This window comes from Natator depressus, chromosome 10 (genome assembly GCF_965152275.1).
Source record: "Natator depressus isolate rNatDep1 chromosome 10, rNatDep2.hap1, whole genome shotgun sequence".
NCBI lineage: Eukaryota > Metazoa > Chordata > Testudines > Cheloniidae > Natator > Natator depressus.
Genome location: NC_134243.1, coordinates 67,376,639 through 67,399,111, shown reverse-complemented (window position 1 = coordinate 67,399,111; position 22,473 = coordinate 67,376,639). Strand labels below are relative to the sequence as shown.

The 22,473-nt window shown below is 42.4% G+C and overlaps 1 protein-coding gene across 1 annotated transcript in view; it reads left to right on the top strand.

Annotated features, from left to right (window-relative positions):
• Nucleotides 1-22,473, top strand: part of IL16 (interleukin 16) — a 51,985-nt gene extending 29,512 nt beyond the window's left edge. The window contains exons 9-22 of the mRNA XM_074964798.1: nucleotides 95-209; nucleotides 2,954-3,027; nucleotides 3,114-3,330; nucleotides 4,358-4,475; nucleotides 6,758-6,890; nucleotides 7,848-7,935; nucleotides 9,491-9,969; nucleotides 12,944-13,082; nucleotides 14,220-15,423; nucleotides 17,252-17,435; nucleotides 18,595-18,696; nucleotides 19,874-20,126; nucleotides 21,432-21,557; nucleotides 22,116-22,473. Of these exons, the coding sequence (XP_074820899.1) occupies nucleotides 95-209; nucleotides 2,954-3,027; nucleotides 3,114-3,330; nucleotides 4,358-4,475; nucleotides 6,758-6,890; nucleotides 7,848-7,935; nucleotides 9,491-9,969; nucleotides 12,944-13,082; nucleotides 14,220-15,423; nucleotides 17,252-17,435; nucleotides 18,595-18,696; nucleotides 19,874-20,126; nucleotides 21,432-21,557; nucleotides 22,116-22,321 (3,438 nt within the window). The 3' untranslated portion in view covers nucleotides 22,322-22,473. The remainder of the gene's footprint in view (nucleotides 1-94; nucleotides 210-2,953; nucleotides 3,028-3,113; nucleotides 3,331-4,357; nucleotides 4,476-6,757; nucleotides 6,891-7,847; nucleotides 7,936-9,490; nucleotides 9,970-12,943; nucleotides 13,083-14,219; nucleotides 15,424-17,251; nucleotides 17,436-18,594; nucleotides 18,697-19,873; nucleotides 20,127-21,431; nucleotides 21,558-22,115) is intronic.

The window sequence follows — 22,473 nt, the reverse complement described above, 5'->3', positions numbered from 1 at the left end:
ATCTTAGTACAGAAGGGAAAATAATGTAACCATTATGAGAAATAAACATGATCTCTCTCTCTCTCTCTCTCTCTCTCTCTCTTTCATAATTTAGGGGTTGGGCTTCAGTATTGTTGGAGGGAAGGACAGCATTTATGGGCCCATTGGTATCTATGTAAAGACCATCTTTCCAGGTGGAGCTGCTGCTGCTGATGGAAGGTTACAAGAAGGTAGGACATTTAAAATGTAGGACAAAAGAGGATCGGATTGCTTGTGGGATTGGTGACATAAGGGTCAAAGCCAGCTCGGGTTGGTTGTGAATGAAAGTTGTTTTCCCCTGAAGATTGTTTGGTGACTGCTGTGAAATGAGGTGGTAGTTTAATTTCATTGCCTGCATGGCAAATATCCACATTCTAATTGGCATGGCTCCTCTGTTTACAATCTCAGAAGAGAGGCTAGTGACTCAGTTACCTTTTTGGCCACTGTAAATAGAACTAGGCAGAAAACTGGAGTGGGGAAATCAAATATTTCCATTTTTCAATGAAATGTCAAAGTTTTTAGCCATTCACCTGCAGTATTGCCAACCTCAAGAGATCAGAAATCATCAGCCAGATCCCACAAAATCAGGAGGGTAGGTTTTTTTAAAAAAATCTGATCATGTTGTTTAGCGTGTCTTTTGACTTCCCTCTACTCCTCTTCCAGTGTGGATATGTGATCATTTCAAGCTGAAAAAGGCAAGCTTTAATGACCACAGAAATGCATGCCTCTCCCAGGCTGCTCAGATGGAGACACCACTTACCCAAGCCTCATCCCTAAGATAGGGGAACTGCCATCCATTTCCTCTTAGTGCCCTGACCCCAGAGCAACACGTCTGTGCCTGGGACCCAGCAGCACCACTTCCCCAACTCCCCCTTCCCTAGGACACTCTCTCTGCTCTAGGGCTATACATGAAGGCAGGGCTCAGTGACAGGGCAGGTCTGTGTCCTCAGCTCCAAGGCTCTTGCATAGAGCTCTGCCCACGTGCCCTCTCTGAAAATTATGGGATTGGAGGAGCTCCTGGCATCATCGCAACAGCTCCTCCTACAGGCGCCAAAATCCTGCGACTCATGATCAGTTTATGAGAGTTGGCAACACTGTGACACTGCCTTCCCCTGGCTGCTTGGAGAGGACTCCCCTTACCCATCATTACCCCAAGCTAGGGAAGCTGCCATTCCATCTCTCCATCTCCCACCCCGTTACTGTCCTTTGCACCCCCACTTCCCCCTGAACACCTAAATCTGCTGCCTGTTGTCACCAATGCCCTGCTTCCCCTCCCCCATTCACTTTTTACAGAGTCTCTGCTGCCCCTTGCAATCCATATGTCCTGACTAGTCCCCTGAGCCATAAAGTGGTAGCCATTTTGCCTGTAGGAATGGCCTTAGTCTCATTCAAAACAGGAGGTGGCAGCCAACTTTATAAATGGCAGCCTGATTGCCACAAGCTGATAGACTCTATCTATCTTGCTGGCTTCAGGCCTATGAGTGGCACAAGGAGATCGTGGCCATTTTGAAAAAGGGAAAAATTGCGAGTGGGCAGTCCAGTGGCGCAGCGGGGCTAAGGCAGGGCCCCTACCTGCCCTGGCTCCGCACTGCTCCCTGAAGTGGCCGGCACATCCCTGCGGCCCCTAGGGAGGGGGGCAGGGGTCTCCGCACACTGCCTATGCCCCGAGCACCGACTCCACAGCTCCCTTTGGCCGCAGTTCCCGGCCACTTGGAGCTGCAGGGGTGGTGCCTGAAGGCAGGGGCAGCTTGCAGAGCCTCCTCCCTTCCCCTCCAGGGGCTGCAGGGACATGCTTACCACTTCCTGGAGTGGCCAGTGGAGGGGGCAGTGCATGGAGCCCCCTGGCCCCACTTATCTCGGGCGGCTCCCGTCCCGGTCAGCAGCGCAGCGGGATTAAGGTAGGCTCTGCTCCCACAGTGCCCATTGGCCGCATTTCCCAGCCAATGGGAGCTGCAGCGTCGGCACTCAGGGAGCATGTGGAGACCTCTGCCCCCCGCCTCAGGGGCTGCAGGGATGTGCTGGCTGCTTCCAGGAGTGGCATGGGGCCAGGGCAGGTAGGGAGCCTGCCTTAGCCCCGCTGCACCACTGACTGGGAGCTGCCCAAGGTAAGTGCCATCTAGCCAGAGCCTGCACCCCTCACCCTCTCCCACACCCCAATGCCCTGCCCCAGCCCGGAGCCCCCTCCTGCACCCAAACTCCCTCCAAAAGCCTGCACCCCTCATCCCCTCCCACACCCCAATCCCCTGCCCTAGCCTTGAACCCCCTCCAGCACTCAAACTCCCTCCCAGAGCTTGCACCCTGCACCCCCTCCTGCATCCCAATTCCCTGCCCCAGGCTCAGGCCAGAGTCCCCTCCCACACTCCGAATCCCTTGGCCCCAGCCCAGAGCCTGCACCTCCTCCTGCACCCCAACCCCCTGCCTGAGCCCAGTGAAAATGAGTGAGGGTGGGGGAGAGCGAGCCACCTGGGGGGGGCGGGGGGATAAAGTGAGCAGGGTGGGGCCTCAGAGAAGGGTTGGAGTAGGAGCGATGCCTCTGGGAAGGGGCAGGGACAAGGGTGTTTGGATTTGTGTGATTAGACAGTTGGCAACTGTATCTTTTCATAAAGCAGGGAAAAAAGCCCCAATCCAAAATGTCTAGTCAGGATAAAATTGCGAGAGTTGGCAATACTGAAAATGTAAAAATCCAATCATTTCCTGTATCAGGGAGGAGTCTAACATTAACTTAATTTTCACACATTTGATTTAGAGCACAAAATATTTATAGCAGCATTTTAATCTCACCGAAGGGCTCTATCTGGTCCCACTGAAATCAGTGCTATAAGTGGTATATTTTCGTCTCCATGCATTACTGCATGATCGTTCTTGGCTATTTGTCTCTCACACAATTCGGGAATAGCAATTAGTAACACAGTTTAATTATTCCTTTTTAAAACAGGTGATGAAATTCTGGAACTGAATGGAGAATCAATGTACGGATTAACACATTATGATGCTTTACAAAAATTCAAGGTTACACACTCTCCTCTCAGCACAATTTCTATCTTTACCCAAAAGGTGCACGTGAGCTCAGCCCACTCATTGTTTTTATTTTCTAGCAGGCCAAAAAGGGTCTCCTCACCCTTACAGTCAGGACAAGCCTCAGCACCCCGTATTCTGCCTCTAGCTACCTATCGTCACACTTATGTCGGTCTCTGAGCTCCAGCACTCGGATAACCAAGGAAAACAGCTCTTTCAGTTCAGATGGTGCTGCCGTCTCATTAAGCACCACAAAGCCCAATGACAGGGTCATAATGGAAGTTTCCTTAAACAAAGGTAAGTGCTAAAATAAACTGAACAAGGAATACATGGAACAAGACATTGATTCACAAACTGATGGCTCATTTACTTTCTGCATGTTTGTCCTCACTCTATCCTAATTCCTCCTCTGCTTGCACAGATTATTTTTTTCAACTCACCTAATACAGACTCAGTGCCTACCGTGATATCCTGCCAAGCTATCTATCAATTGTTGTCTTTCGCCTACCATATTTCCACCCACTGTTCCACTCAGGCACTAGATTGACACTTTCAGTTCTCCTCACCCCCTTACAAGGCAAATCCCTCTGAGACACCACTCACTGAGTGTTCAAACTCAGTTAATTAAGCACATTACACAACTCTAATTCTTAATTATACAAACTCTCTATTTCAGTGTGAAAATTCATGGCTTTGTAAAACAGCCATTTCTTTTGTCTCTTCCCCCAACTGCTGTGTTTTTCCATACACAAAAAGAAATCACAGACATTGAAAGAATGACTTAGTTTAGAAGACAGGATGCACCAAAACAAAGAACAAAAGTAAATAAGTGTGACTCGTCTCTTGCATAGGTTGCATCAACTCTGTATCAACTCAATGGCTGCTGTCTCTGTAAAGAGGAAGAGCTCTTACAAACCTAAAGGTGTTTTGCACAGAAAACAAAAAAGAGTACAATTTCAGGCTACACACAACCACATTTCCTTCTTATTTTTTCTCCCTCTCTCTGTTATTATTTCTCATTGTAAAATGATCTGGGATCCAGTTTGCATGACAGAGCCTTTGCAAAATAAAGCTGCATTGCACTGTATCTGCAAGATGCTAACAATGAATGTGTGAACTAAATTTTCAGATGTGGCTAGCAACATTTGTGTGCATCCTCCTTACACATACAAAAAAACCTGCATTTGCCTGTGGAAAATGCATAACTGCAAGGATATGGCTCTGTTTTCAACAAGCGTGTTTTGCGACCACCGTTTGGAAACAGTACTCCCCAATTATTTTGGTGTTCACATTTCTTTTGCATCTTTTTGATGAACCCTTTCAGAAGCTGGCGTTGGCCTAGGAATTGGCTTGTGCAGTGTCCCTTACTCCCAGTGCATTTCCGGGATATTTATCCATACCCTCTCACCAGGCTCTGTGGCTCATATGGATGGGAGGCTCAGGTATGTTGAATGTTTTTTACCAAAGAACCTTTCAGAATGAAAGTTTCACATTCCCCTGCCAGATAAGCTCTGTCATCTCAGATGGAGCTCTCATCTCTCCAAGCAGGAGTCTAAGTATTGCAATATACAGGAACGGGGATGAACTGGCAAGAAATGGGATTATAATCCAGGAAAATAGGAACTGAGAATGAAAAGAGATACATGAGAAAACTGAGGATCAAACTCAAACTGATTTAAATATTGACAGTGTCTGTCATGGGGCCAAATGCTGCCCTTTCTCCCACACAAAGTTCAAGTAAATGGGCTTTGCAGTACATGGGCCTTTAGATGGGATGGATGGAAGGAATCATTTCTGGGACCAGTTTATTCCCCTGGTCCAGGCAGGGGTGAAAATAACTTAAAGGACTTACCGGTACGCCGGAGTCCTCAGCAGGGGGGTGTGGCCTCAACCGGAAAGCGAGTGGCCTCAACCGGAAGAGGCGGGGCCTTTGGAGCCCCGGGCCCTGTAAATCGAGATTTAAAGGGCCCCGGGCTCCGGCTGTGGTAGTGGTAGCAGTGGTGGCTGGGGGCTCCGGCGGTGATTTAAAGGGCCAGGGGCTCCCAGCCGCTGCTACCACAGTGGAGCCCTGGGCCCTTTAAATTGCCGATGGCGTCTCGGGGGTCCCGGCTGCTGCCACTACCCCAGGGCTCCAGCAGCGGGGCTCGGGCGGTGATTTAAAGGGCCCAGGGCTCCGGCCGCTGCTACCGCCCCAGGCCCTTTAAACTGCTGCCAGAGCCCCGCTGCCAGAGCTGGCGGAGATTTAAAGGGGCCAGGGCGGTAGCGGCGGCTGGAACCCCAGGCCCTTTAAATCGCCGCCTGAGCCCTGCTGCCGAAGCCCTGGGGTAGCAGTGGCAGGGCTCTGGTGGGGATTTAAAGGGCCAGGGGCTCCCAGCCACCGCTACCGCAGCAGAGCCCCAGGCCCTTTAAATCGCCGCTGGAGCCCTGTGGGTCCCGGCCGCCGCCACTACCCCGGGACTCTGGAAGCGGGGCTCTGGTGGCACTTTAAAGGGTCCGGGGCTCCAGCCGCTTCTGGGAGCCCTGGGCCCTTTAAATTGCCGCTTGGGGAAGCTCTTGCCGGTATGCCGTACCAGGGTGTACCAGCTTACTTTCACCTCTGGCTCCAGGAGAAATGACTAGAGGATCTGTATAGTCACTGATCCACTGGCCTTGCCCCTTCCTTCCCAATACTTGTGTGCACCCAGAGTGTTCCCGGGTGCAGATGGCATTGCAGAGGTCTTGCATACGGTCCCCAAATTCTATCCCCGACTGTATGATAGAAATACAGCTTTATTGAGTCTGGGACCTTCCACACCAACAGAAATTTATCCCATCAGATTTGAGAGCTTCATCGCCAGAAGATAATGTTAGGAGGACCTGGTACACTGTGTGTTTTTAGAGTTGTGTTAAAACAAAAATCCTTTGAGTTCTGCACCTCTTCTGCACCCTGAATGTACCTGGAAACTCAGCTGAAAATGCGGCAAGTTCTGCAACATTTGGATTGAAATTTTGAAACCCTCAGCACCCATGTGCGTGTTTGGGACAGAGGGGAGAGAGGGCATGATAGTACCTAGCTGTGCCATGCTGGAATTTCATTAGGAAAGACAGAGTTCAACAGTGGACAGAGCTTCCAATAATTAATATCTAAAAGCTGATTATTAATAAGTTACTCTTCTGCATTTAACATAAAGGACAGACACTGTATTACGTGCCGGTGTTGTCGGTCCCAGGATAATAGAGAGACAAAGTGGGTGAGGTCGTATCGTTCATTGGCAGTAGGTCCAGTAAAAGATATTACTTCACCCAGCTTGTCTCAAGCACTGTTACTGTCCTTTCTGCCCTTTCAGTAGAAGTTGTAGACTTGTCACAAACAAGAAGTGAAATGCTACATTATAGGCGGGAAGGAAGTTGTGGGTGCAAACAGTACACAACAGACCAGCCTTCTGTGTCATTTTCTGTCTGTCCTGCCATTATAATACAAAACGTGCACAGTGGAAAATGGAGAGAATTCAGATTCATGGAGAATGCACAAATGAGGAAACGTCATGTCTCAGTGCTGATTCCCTTTCCATTTTCAGGGAAGGAACCCAGTGAAACACACTAATTTAATCTGCGACCATAACAAAGCTCAACCACATGAATGTATGTTTCTTGCACAATCATGGTCATGAGGGAACAATACGCTAGAAATAACAATGTAAAGTCTGCTCCTCTTGCTGGATTTTTTTTTTTTATCCCTTTGTAGGTGTGGAGATGAAATCATAGAAATTAATGAAGCACCAGTCCAAAATATGACACTTAATGAAGTTTATGCTGTTTTAAGCCACTGCAGTCCGGGTGCTGTGCAGATTATTATTAGCAGACACCCTGATCCACAGGTAGCATTCCACATTTTTCTGATTTTGAATAAAGCAAATATTGACAAACTAACACTAATACTGGAAGCAGAATTGGTATAAATCAGTTTGGCAAATAATGTGCCGATGTCCATGCAGTACCTCTGGTTTTACCTAAGATATAGGATAAGGTGCAAACCCAAGATATTTAAATTCAAAATAGTGTGCTGTCTTATGTATAGAGATATATGAGGTGCAAGGATCAGTGGAGAGGGTGTCTTACATGAAAGTTCATGTGCTTTGAATAAACAAGGTAAAGAAACAAGTTTTCAGGAACAATGCTATACAACATGTGCTTCTTAGAAAACAAGAGTTTCTGAAACTCATTCAAATGAAACTTCTCATTGAGGAGTAAGAACCGGGAAAGATGAAACAGAGACCAAGAATAGAATGTGAAACTCAATAGTATTGATTTTAAGCCGCTCTCCCAGAAGGTAATTAAAAGTCAGCGTTTTGGTTTGATTGAATTTTACTCAGCCAATTCTCGCTATTATATTGAGTGATATGAAAGAAATGTTTTGTTCTTATGGGAGGTTTTTTTCAGAAATGTTTTCTAATAGTCTGTTAGACCTATTTACTGGGTTAATTTGTGCACCAAAAAAATACACCATCCAGATACCTTATAATGGCAAACCCAGAATTGTGCATCTTGTACAATGGATAAGCTACCCCTTTATTCTTGAAAAATATCCCATTTATCTAGGTTGTCAATACAGAGGTTTCAACTGTACTGAATATATATTACTAATTAAAGGCCTGCAAACCCTTCCTCATGCACGTAATCCTTGCTCACATGCTTAGGCCTATTAAATTCATTGAGACCACTTGCCTGAGTAAGGACTATTTTTGTGAGAAAGGGTTTGCAGGAATGGCGAGTTGTGTGGTGAGCCAATCTTTTGGTGAGCTTTGCAAGACCCAGAATGACACGACATTTTATAGGTATCTGAACAGCAGCTAAAGGAAGCTGTTTCACAAGCTGTGGAAAACAACAGATTTGGAAGGGAGAGGCAACAATGGAATACTGAAGGTAAGGGAATTCATTCAGCTGGCTGAGACATTATGACTTAGTGTTGAGAGAGATACCAGACTAGTTAAGTAACCTGGAGCAGAAGGAAAAGAAGGAGGAAAGATCATAGAGCTGTACTACTGAAGTCCATCCTGAGACATACTGCCAGAGACTGGTGTAAAAAGCTCAAGACACCTGGTTGACCTCCAACGGTATGTCTACACTGCAGCTCATGTAGACAGGCTTGCCATATGGGGGCTTGAAGCTAGCACACTAAAACCAGCACTGTGGATGGTGCAGCTTGGGCAGAGACTGGGCTCAGTGTGGTAGTGTTGAGCACGGGTTGTTAGTCGGCGTCTCTGTCTGAGACACAATGTCCGCACTGCTATTTTTAGCATGCTAGCTTGAGCCAGGCTAAAAGTGGGAGGCTTGTTCCCAGCTGTAGTGTAGACATACTCCAAACATTCTGAGACTCAACCCCAGTGAAGCTGATGCTTTGTGGCACCCCTCGGATTCCCTCCCTCTTCTTTCTGTACTCAGTAGTTCACACCTTGCCCTCTGTTCTCTCACGACTGAAAACAGCCTTTAACGTGCTTCACAAGAATTTTCTGTTTATCTGATAAGAACAGCCAGAGCAATACTCTGCCATTTGGGAGGACTGAATTTGGGTTTGATCCCCACACTGGGACTACTGCAGAGGCAACAGGTTTGGCTCTGGGGGTGAACAGTGTCCAGCCCTATCAACCTCATGGCTGAGTAACACTCTCTGTTCAATTGATGGAGCAACACTGAGGGGCTCCTGGAAGAGCTGCATCCTTGACTTAAAGGGATAGACTCAGATGCTGGGCCCAAGGTATGGCATAGGTGACAAGGGGTAAAAGTTTCAAAAAGGTGGCATGGTTGCAAACTTTAGTGGGATTGCACTACTGAAAATTTTTCACTGTGATTTCACTTTCTGTTTCTGACTTACTTCCGGAAACAGACTAGATAATGTTCATTTCACACTTTTCTTAACCATTACATTTTCTTGTGCTTACTTCCTCTGGGGCTTGTTCAGACTTTCTAACCCCCTGTCACTGGCTGAAGCTATCTGACCCAAGGTCAGCAGATAAATAATGTGGTGTTCGTATAACATGCAGCCTATGGATGGATGGGACGAGCATCCCATTTCCCTTGTTGGCAAAGGAACACTAGGTTCCCCTTAGGGCTACTTGCCACGTTCCAATGTGGAGTGCTATCATCACAATGCTTTATAATATGAGATACGTTTCGCCTTCGTTTTCTTTCTCAAACGGGGTTAATAGATTGAACCAACAGCAAACTGGGAGAACAGTATGTCTGAGGGGGTAGTACTGTTTGTGTCCAACAATTAAATGATTCCTTGAGCTAAAATGCCTCCACAAATGCTTTCCCCCCTTTTCGCTATGGGACACTGATCAGATAGCTATACTCAACTGGTTTAGTTTTACAGTGGATTTGATTTACAACCCTAGAGGTAAATACTTTGAATGTATCTGAGTGTTTTCATCAAGGTATATGCTGCATTTTATATATTTTAATCATGTTGCTGATACAGGTGTTAAAAGACTGGAAACTAGCTGGCATGGCAGATACCAGCATGAAAAACATATTGAGAAGAACACTGCCTATTGCAACCGCAGATCTCAGAAGCTAATGACCCGTTCCAGCAGTGACAGTAGTTACAACCCCAGGTCATCTTGCAGTAATGGCACCCCATACCAGCTTGCTGACATGAAGGCAAAAGTGCACAGCATTGATGTACCAATTACCAGACAGCCTGGCTTGCTGGATTCATTGTCCAGAACCAGTTTGGAGAACCATTCCCCTCCCACTGGCAACGAAGCAGGCCATCCCTCTCAGAACATAAAAAAATCGATGGAGATTCTTGTTAGAAAACCTAAATCGTCAAAGCCCAAACCTCCACCAAGAAAGTATTTTAAACAAGACTGTACAGACACTGACGAGTGTAACACAGACATGAAAGAGAAGCCTATGCTACAAGACGATGGGAGCCCATCTTCTGCCAATGTTCAGGTGAGGCAAATCCTGCATAGTTCTCAGGGTTTTTAGGAAAAACAGCAGGGGTATTTTTCTTTTAGAATTTTCTTATATTTGGAAGGTAAAGTGATATGTTATCTGTTTAGTGAGGTTTGAACCTCAGTTCTAAATAGGACCCCCCAAAATGAGGGGTGTTAGGCAGAGGAGTGCTGTAATGCATTTGTCCTTCACGTCTGGAAAACTGTGTTCAAATCCAAATGCAGATAGGAATGAGAATGAATGTGACGTTCTCACTGGAGTCCCCTAGTGAACATGCCTCATCAGTACAAAACAATTTAGAGCATTTGGCAGTCTTTGGTCAAACGGGACGGGAACAGCAGTGGACTGCAAGCCAGGACTGGGAGAGCTTGCACCACTTCTACTGTCAAGTCGCTATAGTTACTCCCTAACACCAAATTCAGAGCCAAGCCATTCCATAAATAGTGAGATCAGTAAACTACAAGAACAATAATATGAAACAGTCACCGCACTAGCATGCTCACTGGAGGAAATGCACTGGTATTAGTAACACTGGGAACAGTTTGCCCAAAATTCCTAACGTAGACAAGGCCTAAATGCTTTAGATATAAGGTTAAACTAACTATGAACTCTCCTATTTGTTGATTAATTTTGCTCTTTTGAAGTCTTTTAAAATGAAGTGAATTACTCTACACAATCAGATATACATCCCTCCTACCCCCAAAAGAATTAACAGAAACAGAGAAGCAAATTTGCATAAGTGTGAACAGTTCTGTGATGTGTGTGTGGAAACTGAGTTGCGGTTTGTTTAAAAAAAGGAACACATTTACCCAGGGTTTAGTAATAGGCTAGTAGAAATTAACAGAATTTAGTGCCAGGTGAAACAAGCAAAACTGAGCAACCATTAGCTCAAGGCTTATCAATTAAAATAAACCTACACAACAGTAAAGGCCTTGGTTAAAGTATAGCATAAAGCTAACTAATAGGACATTTCTGCTTAGCATGTAAAATAAGACTTCTTTCCTATCATCTAAGATGGAGTGCAGTAGAAATACATGCATGCACCTCCAAAGCTACTATAAAATCAGCTTTGTTGGAGAAAACAGCTAAGACAAGGAAAAACAGTTTCTCTGAGGTCCCATTTAAAGCAAGTAATTATTTGAGCCAAGAAACAATGCAATTCTTGGTTATTAAGCTGCAAGTGTGATTCTGCAGTGCTAAGGGGAACAAAAGAAATCCTGAGATCAATATGCACTAAGCAAAATTTAATGCACTCAAAGAAAGATTCCTTGGAAAGACTTTTGATGTCTCTTAGGCAGGTGGCTGCATGGAAAACAAGGTTACTACTTTTCAGAATGTATTTCAGATAATTAAGTGAAAGATTTATTAGTGCCCTTCTCTATTTTCCTTTATTCCTCAAACACGTCGTATTACTCAATTTGAGAAGTACTGGTCACAGTTGTGTGTGTGGTGTCTGCAGATTGTGAGATTACTTTTTTCAAGCCAAAATTATTTGATTTAAAATGTTGACTTTAAACTGTAATATTTTACAGATCGCAACTATTATTTATAAAGCCCTGGCAGTGTACTTAGCACTGTGTCAATACGCAAGTAGATACAGTCCCTACCAGCCAGGAGCACACAGTCAGTTGGAGCCAATCGTGTGTTTCAGAATTCCCACTTCATTTCAACTGAAGATCTGGGTGTGCAGTGTTACACAAGATCAGGCTCCTAACTGGAAGAAAGATGCAAAGCTACTAAAATTCAAAGCTAGTTGCATTGGAATGCTTAAAATGAATTTGAATCAGGATAATTTACTTTCTGTCCCTATGAAAATCATTCATGATTACTCTAACCATTTGCACTATTATGATGTGGTCTCAAGTGAGGGATAAGCTCACACTGAGATGCGAGTTTAGGTAACGCCATATTAAAAAGATAGAAGTCATTCTTGGTGACTGAACACAAGGTGCTGCCATTCAGAAGGTGATTAGAAAGTGAGCCCAGATTGAGACTACCAAGGCCAGCAATGATCAGGGACTTGACAGAGGTAAACTCTTTACTGGAATAGTGAGGGGTAAGTGCGAACCCCATCACTGTCAAAATGCTCAAGAGTTGCCAGGTAGTTGGATGTTTACAGGATAATCTCACTTTTGTTTCAGAATTTCTCTCTCTTGCTTGTTTACGATTCCTGTGAGTAACCCTGTAGCTCTGGCAGATGGTAACTTTGTGACATTAGTTACATAAACAACGAAGAGTCCTTGTGTCACCTTAGAGATGAACAAATTTATTTGGGCATAAGCTTTTGTGTGCTAGAACCCACTTCATCAGATGCATGGAGTCGAAAATACAGTAGCAGGTATATTTTATACATAGTGCATGAAAAGATGGGAGTTGCCTTACCAGGTGGGGGGTCTGTCTAATGAGTTACATAGTAATCTGGTAATTCTAGAGCATCTGCTAATGGCTGCCTCGAGTAGCATGTACTGTGACCTCAAACAGAACCTCTCATTCTGCATTTCCAACCAAGAACAAAAGGGGAAAAGGTCTTGAAGTTCCAGCCACGAATTGGGCTCATTACCCCCAAACACAAAAGGACCCACAAAGAAAAGCACTGTGTAAAATAAAGACAGAAGCTAGACAGTTCATTTTCTGTCTTTGCTTAACTGATTTGCAAGAGATTACTGTGTGGCTGGTTTTAGAAGTCTAAAATTGTAGCAGCCAATATCTTGCTTTGTTGTGGTGCACAACTCACACACACAATCGATCAAAATTTGAGATGTTAACAAAAAATTTTTCCAGTGTGTTTACAGGCATACATAAAATATTTTTTCCCTTTCCTGGAGCACAGAACAAATCAGTCTTTCTGCAGTTTAATATTTATTCTCAGATTAAAAACAAGAAAATGAAGAGCATTTTTCTACATGCTCATCTATAATGTGGTTTGTGCAATTACGTTTTGACATGGTTCTATTTCCTGTTTATTCCACAGGAAGCAGGAGACCTGCTGCTACAGGGAAATAAAACAGTTATAACCCACAGTCTCTCTGCAACTTCTATAACACCAAGAGGTACTGAACACTCAGCTGCAGTGTCAGCAGACAGAGACCAAGAGAGGAAAGCAAACCCAGGTAGGTGTTTCATTCCATTTGCTTCAAAAGCAACCTCTATGAGTGCATAAAATATTTAGCAGGGTTAATGAGTTTTGCATTCATTTTAATTCCATCTTTAAAAAACAGACTGGAGCAAAACGGTAAATTACTGGGTGAACAGACAAATTTCTACACAATTGTGTATTAACTACCTCTGACTCGAAGTGTGAATGACACCAAAAGAAGATGAATGGATTGTCTCTTATTAAAGAGAATAAATGGTAATAGGCGTACAAGAATCACTAGTTGTTTTCAGATGATACTTTGTTTATTTGTTTATATTAAAAACTGAGTGTTACTGAATTTTATTTTTAGCATGGACCACAGGACATTTTTGATTTATTGTTTCAAAACTGAACAGCATGTAATATAGATAATTGATGTGAAGTAGATGCACTGTTGATTCTGTTAGTGAAAAGGTAGCTAGTAGTATTTAAAATGGCAACCGTTCCTGAGCAGTTATTCTTTTCATTGTACTGAAATAAATCATCATAAAAAACCCCCAAACCTTCACCACTGTCCTCTCTGCACCAATAGTCAGCAAGAGGTTTAATAAGCCTGTGATATATAAAACATCCTACATCAAAGAGAAAATGGTATACACTAGAAAAGTGCACAGAACCATTTGGAGAGACATGCAGACAATCAATCAAAGAGAGGTCTCTGAGAGATAATATTTAAAGACCATGCTTTAAAATGCAGCAAGAGAAGAATAACTTTTTTTTATCTGCTGCGATACCAGCTAGTGCAATCTGCTGTAATTGAGATGACATAAATTTAGTCTTATATTTTAACATGACACTGCTGAGCATGCAAAATGATTTCAGTGTCCCATTATGTCAGGAGAGAGCATTACCTGTAGAAGTTACATGTCCCTTGAGGGAAGTGGCCAGCCCCCGAAGAGCCTGGGTTTGCAGCTAAATCCAGTATCAGCACAAGATGGCTTTTGCCACAATGAAGCAGAACTTTAGATTAAGAGTTGTAACCTTAAATAACCTGTTGGAGGCTTGAGTGTAGAGAAGCCCACAGGCAGTGAAGCATCAGCGATGCATGGAAAGGGATATACGGAGGGAATGAAAAGAAAGCTTATGTATAATAATTGTTTCTACAACACAGGAAATCCTATCTCATCAATACAAAGGCCTGTACTTAGAAGACAACCACGGGTAGATTACAGTCTTGATACTACAGCAGAAGACCCTTGGGTTAGAATTTCTGATTGCATCAAAAGCTTGTTTAATCCTACTATGAGTGAAGAAAGCAGTCACTTAGACTTAGATCCCAAGAACAACACAAATGAAGAAAATGAAAGTCCGAGCTGTCCAGACGTAGTGCTGCAGAAATCAGAAGCAGAAGCAGATGGTTCAAAAGCACACAACTCAGATGAAAGTGACACTGGGAAAAGGGGCCCTCCAGTAGCACCTAAACCAGCCTGGTTTCGCCAAAGTCTAAAAGGTTTGAAGAAAGGAAATTCAGATATCAACACACGGGCAGATCAAAGTTCCATTGACCTCCAGAGTGTTTCTGGCAAAGAACGGGGCTCCAATATATCCCGGGCCTCACCCAGAGGATCATCAATAAAGCAGAGAATAAACTCCTTTGAAACTTTCAGTGCTCCTCAGTCACCTGAAAAAGGAAACAGAAAACCCAGCCCAAAGCCATCGGTCTGGAAAGAAAATTCTCCCAGCCCAAAGCCATCAGTCTGGAGAGAAAATTCTCCCAGCCCAAAGCCATCAGTCTGGAGAGAAAGTTCTCCCAGCCCAAAGCCATCAGTCCAGAAAGAAAACTCTCCCAGTCCAAAAGAGCCAGAATCACCTGCAGTTCATTTAAACCAAGCCACTTATAATGAAGGTTCTGATAACAGCCAACTACAATCAACCCCATCTGTGGTTACAGTCGAGACTCTGAGCCTACATAGGTCCTGCTCTCCCAAAGAGGCACTCGCTCCTAGTCCAAAGAGAAGCAACAGCACAAGTACTGAAATTTCCTTGGATTTACTATCTTCACAAGCCACTGAACTTCACTGTCCAGTAGCAAAAGCACAGAGCCAAAGAACACGAAGCTTCCCCCTTACTGCTAACCAGTCTTGTGAGATGATGAAGACAAATGATGAAAAATACAGCAAAATCTATTCCATCAGCAATCAAGTGTCATCTGCTTTAATGAAATCTTTGCTTTGCCTTCCTCAGTCGCCGCTCTTTTCTGGGAACAATCCATGGAGCACATTGGAAGCATCATCTCAGCCCTCCATGGAAGAGAATGGGACCCCTCCCTCATCTACAAGCGAGAGTCATCATTCAGACACTGGATTTTCCCTTAAGTAAGATACCATATTAAAGTTAAAAGAAAAGGAGTACTTGTGGCACCTTAGAGACTAACCAATTTATTTGAGCATGAGCTTTCGTGAGCTACAGCTCACTTCATCGGATGCATACTGTGGAATGCATCCGATGAAGTGAGCTGTAGCTCACGAAAGCTCATGCTCAAATAAATTGGTTAGTCTCTAAGGTGCCACAAGTACTCCTTTTCTTTTTGCGAATACAGACTAACACGGCTGTTACTCTGAAACCATATTAAAGTTAATTTTTGCAAAGCAGTGCTGGTAAATAGACTAGCTCCTTCCCCTCACCACACACTACAGAAAACAATTTGTCTGTACCTCAGGCAATTTAGATAGGAATATAGGTTGCTTAGAGTGTAGACAGAGTTAACAACTCCTCAGAGGAATGTAAAGGATCAGTCGATCCTTTTATTATGCCATTAATAAAAACAGATTTTTAAGCTTTTATGCTGCCAGCTTCTTTGAGCCACAGAACAATATCCCTAGGTTCTCCATGGTTTGGAGCCAGAAGAATGGACCCAATATTGCTAATCCCAATATTGAGGCAGTTTCAAGAATAAGTCCATACAGCTGCTCCTACCCCTTTATTTCAGTGCTACCAATTTGCCAACATTTCAGGCCAAGTTCTGCTATTATATTAGCGCATTGGTGCATTGATGGTCTTTTTGGATCAGTAAAGGAGAAGGTCTGACTGCTGCTACACCAGATGAAGTAGCCAGCATGGGTTCCATGTGTTCCCCAAAACAATGCATTGCACCAGAGAGGTCTTGCCTCTCATAAGGATTTGCCCTGCTCTGGTTATCAACATTAGATTTTTTTAATAACCGTTTTTTCATAATATTTTATAAATATCTAATCAGGTGAGGAATCTAGAAAAGACTAGCTAAATAAACTAGAATTAAAAATTTGGGGAAGTTATTTTAAAAGCAGGACATGAACCTCCCAAACCTTGCCTCATGTTCTCCAAGGGTGATCCAGTCTGTAATTCAAAATATATTGTACAGAAAATTTTTTTAGTCTAGTCTCTGTTTTGCAGACATGCCTTCTGTGCTGTTAGTTTGATATGACAGTGTCATTAAATAAAGAGTGGGAGGCTATGTGCTTAACGGCTTTTGCAAAGATTATAGTTTGTGATGAATTAATGTCATGGGCCTTGGGGTTATGGTTTGGATAAGCATTTGCACTCTCAGGTACTTATCTGAACCTTTTGTAACTGCAAAAGTGGGAAGGGTATTTCCTAGCTCAAATTTGAAACACAGTGAAAACAACCTCTCTCACAAGAGTGTGGTACTTTTGATACCCATTTCCAATCCCAGGTATAACTGGGAAGTTCAGAGTCACGTTAAAAAAGAAAAAAAAAAGTTATCTGAACTTTTTTCCAATGCTCAGGGAAGGTTCAATTTGGTTGGGGGCAAAGATTCAAGAGGGTTCTTATTCCTTCACGTGAATGCTCACACAGGCGTGTCATCACTGAGGCATGGGGTGACCAGACAGCAAGTGTGAAAAATCGGGACAGGGAGTGGGGGATAATAGGTGCCTATATAAGACAAAGCCCCAAATATCGGGACTGTTCCTATAAAATCAGGACATCTGGTCACCCTACTGAGACAGCCCTGCCACCTCCTGGTATGTTACAGTAGGTATTACTGGGAACAAATAAATAGAGATCTGAACCACTTGGCCAATTACCAGGTAAACTCTAGTATGATCAAAAGATGAAGATTCCAGAATTGCCTGTTCTGTGCCATGGTGTGGAAGCTGCTATCACAAATTAATGTTTCTTTTTTCCCTTTTCAAAATGGGAAAGCCTTTCTGAACTGAGAGACTATACTGTGAGTTTAACAGACAGCGGGAAAGAGGAAGAGAAACAGGAACACTGTTCATCTCAAGCATCTGGTGTGTCCGGGCAATCAGTCATCTCTCTGCTTTCCCCTGAAGAATTAAAGAAGCTTATAGAAGAAGTAAAATCACTAGATGAGGCTACCTTAAAGGTAAGTCCACTTTTCTGTACACACTATTCTCAAAGACAGCCTAACTGAGGACTGGATGCTACTGTTTAATCTTTGCTATGTGAAATTTTTACAAACACACCAGTATCAATATGTAATAGTAATGCTCAGTTCTTTCAGCCATAAATCTCAAATCATTTTACAAAGATGGCTTAGAATTATCAGCCCGATTTTACAGATGGGTTAACTGAGGTACAGAGAGGGCAAAGCCAACATTTTCAAAAGTGTGCACCAATTTTAGGTACCCAATTAGAGATACGTTAAAGAGGCCTGATTTTCAGAGGCAGCGAACACCCATTTGACTCAAAAGGAGTTGTGGGAGCTCAGAAGAGCAGAAAATTAGGCCTTCATTGTCTCCAGTTTGGGCAATCAATAGCAGTGGACATTTTTGAAGACTTTGGTCTAAATGGTTTGGTCAAGATCATCATAAACAGAGGAAGAGTGGCGAATAAAATCCAGGCATTCTCACTCTTAGTTCAGTGGCCTGTCAACCAAACTATGCATCCAGCTACTGAAAAGCACATTGTTATGAGACAAGTGAAGATCAATGAATCAGTTTCTCTCAAGAAAAAGTGTTATACTTGAATCCTTAAGAACACTGTAGTATATGCTGTTAAAAAGAGATATTTTCCCTCATATTAACTGTAATCTAAAAGGGTAACAGACTGAAACAGCTCATTTCAGGCTACTGTTACAATTAAAACGTTAGCAAAACGTACATTAAAAATAGCAACCAGGCTTAGAAGTAATTTTTGGGCCACAGACCATTATTCATTGAGTAGGACGAGTTGTAGATAACAAAAGTTTTTCCTCTCAGAGTTAGAAGACCATGTACATAGTTCTCACCACTGAGCCAATAATATTTTCTATTTCTATTTCAGTAGCGATCAGTGATCTTGAATATATTGTAATTTACAGCACATTCACTGAAGCAGCAAAACGTTTAGACACAAACTCATTCATAAGATATGATACCAAGGTGAAGTTAGCCCAGTAAATAAAAACAAAGACAGAGTTTGTCTTAGCCATCTAAGTGCCACTGCAGAATACACAGTGGATACAGGAGAAAATATACAGTTCTTCTAGTAATCTTGAATTATAGTAGGATGTATCTGAAATTATTTTATTTTTCTGTGTTTAGCAATTTGATGATATTCAGGTTACAATTTTGCATAAAGAAGAAGATGCTGGTCTTGGATTCAGCCTGGCAGGAGGAATCGATCTAGAAAACAAAGTTGTTACTGTAAGTAGCGTCACTCTCATAAAATACTCCCACAATAAGCATTCAGTCCAAAAAAGGTGGCAGAAAAAATGGAATGGGTTGAAAAGAGAACGTCAAAAATGGAAAAGGTTTGGAAGCTAAGACCTATGAGGACAGATTAAAGAAACTGGGCAAGTTCAAGGCTAGAGAAAATAAGAATATGGTGGGAATGGTAACAGTCTATACACAAGGAAACACTAGAAAATTAGAGCCGGCCAATGTAGTTTCAGCTGCAAAATCTTCTCTCTCTCTCTCAAAAAAAAGGGGTTTAATCAAAAATGAACACTTTCTGCAGAAAAATATTTCAAATGGAAAATTTGGAAACAAAATTTGAATTTTGAATTGAGGTTATGTCATTTCATTTTGGTTTTCAAAATTTTTTTCTTCAGAGTTTTGGGTTGTCCCCTTTTTGTCACCTTATGCAAACAAACAAATAAACAATATCTAGGTTTCCCCTCATGTTTTACTTTCTGGAACTTTTTGAACTTTGAAAAAGTTACAGTGACAAAAAGAAAAATGGAATTAATTTTGCCACTCCAATTTTTCAGAACTTCTTTTTAAAAAAATGTAGCTCCTTAACAGTACCCAGCAACCCTACATAAGCAGCATAGGACAGGAAATGGAAAAGAATATGAATATCTAAATGGGAATTTATGGTTGCAGAAGATAATTAGCAAATTGGAATGGAATGTTGCCAGAAAACTGGGATTAACATGCCTATTTTAAGTGCAATGGGATATTTAATCATCAGTAGTGATCAAGGCCTTCAGGAGCACAATACCTACTGCAGCATAGATTCAGCATGGACTCAGAGGAAGATGGTCACCTACTAAATAACCAATCCCTCTTTTCAGACTCCTGACTCTCTCTCTCTCTCTCTCTCTCTCTTTAAGTCAATGGTGCAGGTTCAGGACAAGATGACTGACCTGGTTAGACTCTGTGAAATCTGATGGTTGATAGCATAAGGTGGTACCAGCTACAAGCCATCCAGTATCTCCTGCATCTTAATAGGCTTCTACCACAACAATTACAATACATGATCCTTAAAAATCAGCTTTCTTTCTTGCTAAGAAATGAAAATGTGTCACATTTAAACTTTACTAACTGTGAGATTTAGTCACGTCTTCTCTTTTTTTGTGGTGGTTGGGGTCTCTAACAGGTTCACAGAGTATTTCCTAATGGACTAGCATCTCAGGAAGGAACTATCCAGAAAGGAGATGAAGTCTTATCCATTAATGGAAAGTCTCTTAAAGGTGCCACTCACAACGATGCCTTGGCGATCATGCGCCAGGCTCGACCGCCAAGGCAAGCTGTCGTAGTGACTAAAAAAGCTAAAGAGGAAGAAAAAAGTCTTAATGTTTCCGTTGACTCTACTACGTATTCTACAGAAAGTGAAACCTCAACAGAAGCTAGTGAGTACTTTACTCCTGCATTAAATCACATCCGCTACCTATCTAGATATTTATATACCTCCCTGTTCTCACCACCACAGAATCCTTGCCCTTTACAAAGGGCTGCATGGGATTTAGCTAGACAAATATTGGAGTTGTGATTAAAAGTTGTACAACTGTTTAAAAATCCAGGAAGTCGGCTTTAAACAACCTGTTACTCAGTTGATACTGCTCTCTGCTGTCCTAAGTCCCAGTCCTGCAAAATCTATCAGCCGGATCAGGATTCTAGGTGTATATATATATAATCATTATGAAATTACAGATTGAAATCTATGCAGCCTTCAGTATAAATCAGAGTTGCAATTTTGTAACATAAAATATTGACAATTTCATGCAAAACAACATATGCTATATTATTCTGTATAATTATGTGGTAGGTGCTGATTTGGGGCTCAGCTGTATATGAACAAAAAATCAATTAATATTGGTGGGGGAAAGGTATGCTGGAAAAATGCAATAAATAAAGATATTATAAATCTGTTAGTTTTACTAAGAAGTTATATATACACCTTACATAATTCACTAAACTGCACCAAAAAGCAAAATTCCTCAAAATGGAGTTCTGAAAAAATTCAGATAATGTCAAGCAAGTTAACAGGACTAACTGTATGTATAATGGCTACTCATGTGAGCAGTAATGAACTTTCATTTCAAGCCCCTAAAAGTTCCTGTGTTGAGAAAAATATTTTATTTGAAAGGATACTTTCTCCAGATTACCTAAATCATACTCTGGCCTCCAACACACCAGCTGGCTATATTCAAAACATATGGAGGACATACAGTTTTGTAGAATCATCTTTGTTCTTAGGATTTCTTTTTCAGAAGTCAGAGTTTTGTAATCATATTTACATACCCCAAATAAACATTACTGGCTGTTTAGGTAATATTTGTTTTAATATTACCATCAGGTCACTTGTACCGAACACTTAATTTTGGAATATATACAGTATATGGAAATGGTAATGTGTCTCTAGCATGTTTATGTAATTCAAGCAAATGCCGTTTATATTAAATCCAACCTTTTCATTCGGCTCAGATTTCAAAACATAAAAAATACACCCCCCTCCCCTGCCATAACCTTCTGTAGGAGCAATTAACTTTACGGTGACCAAAAAGATGAAGCAAATTGTCATTTTCTGCCTTGTTTTGCTCTATCATTTACATGCCTACACAAAATTGAACAAACAAAAACTCATTCTTTGTTCAGATGTTCTCACTTTTCAGAATATTTTGTACCCCTCCTGATACCATTCTATTCCTTTCCAGCAACCGAAGACACAATCTGCACTGTAACTCTGGAAAAGACACCTGCTGGCTTAGGATTCAGTCTGGAAGGAGGGAAAGGCTCCATCCATGGAGATAAACCCATCATCATCAACAGGATTTTTAAAGGTAGAGGTGTTTAAACACTCTCTCTCTCTCTTTTATATGTATATTATACACACACACACACACACTTACGGTCAGATCCTCAGCTGCGGTAAACTGGAGTAGTTCCATTGACTGATCTATACCAGATGAGGATCCAGCCCATGATAATTTTTATTGAAACTCCAGCATGACATTTTGTTGTGCGGGACGAACTCCTTGCTCTGGAATTAGACCAGACGCATTTTATACCATTTATACAGAAACACACTTCTTCTTTTGCATGGAAATGGCAACATTTACAAGTTAGCAGAAAGGTTTGAAATCCATTTGAAGCCTTCCAAAGATGCAGAGTGTGCTTTTGCGATACCTCCTGGAAATGAAAAGAGGGGGCACTTGTCCACAATGTGTTCAGTGGTTTGGAGGTCTCTGCATTTGCACTGTGGCAAATACTTGATTCTCCCATTTGTGCATCAGACGTGCGCATCTTCCATGTAACATCCTAGTACAGCTATCCATAATTACAACAACAAAGATTTCCCCACACAGAAGAACTTAAGTAAATTCATTGTCTCCTCACAGGAATTGCATCAGAACAGAGCAACACTGTTCAGCCTGGTGATGAGCTACTGCAAGTGCACACAACTGTTATGCAAGGACTCACCCGTTTTGAAGCTTGGAATATCATCAAGGCATTACCTGATGGGCCCATCACTGCTATCATCAAGAGGAAAAATCCGAGTTCTGTTACCACCACATCATCTGAAACTTTGCAAGGAGAAGTATGAAACTGCTGCCAGGATTAAAACAAACACACCCATAACATTTCATTACTTAAAGCCATTTACCAACACAGCACCAATATTGTGAAAGTGCAGATGATCATATAGCAAGTTTTACAGGTCTCTTTGCAACCTCAAAGCAAGTTGTCCAGAATAAG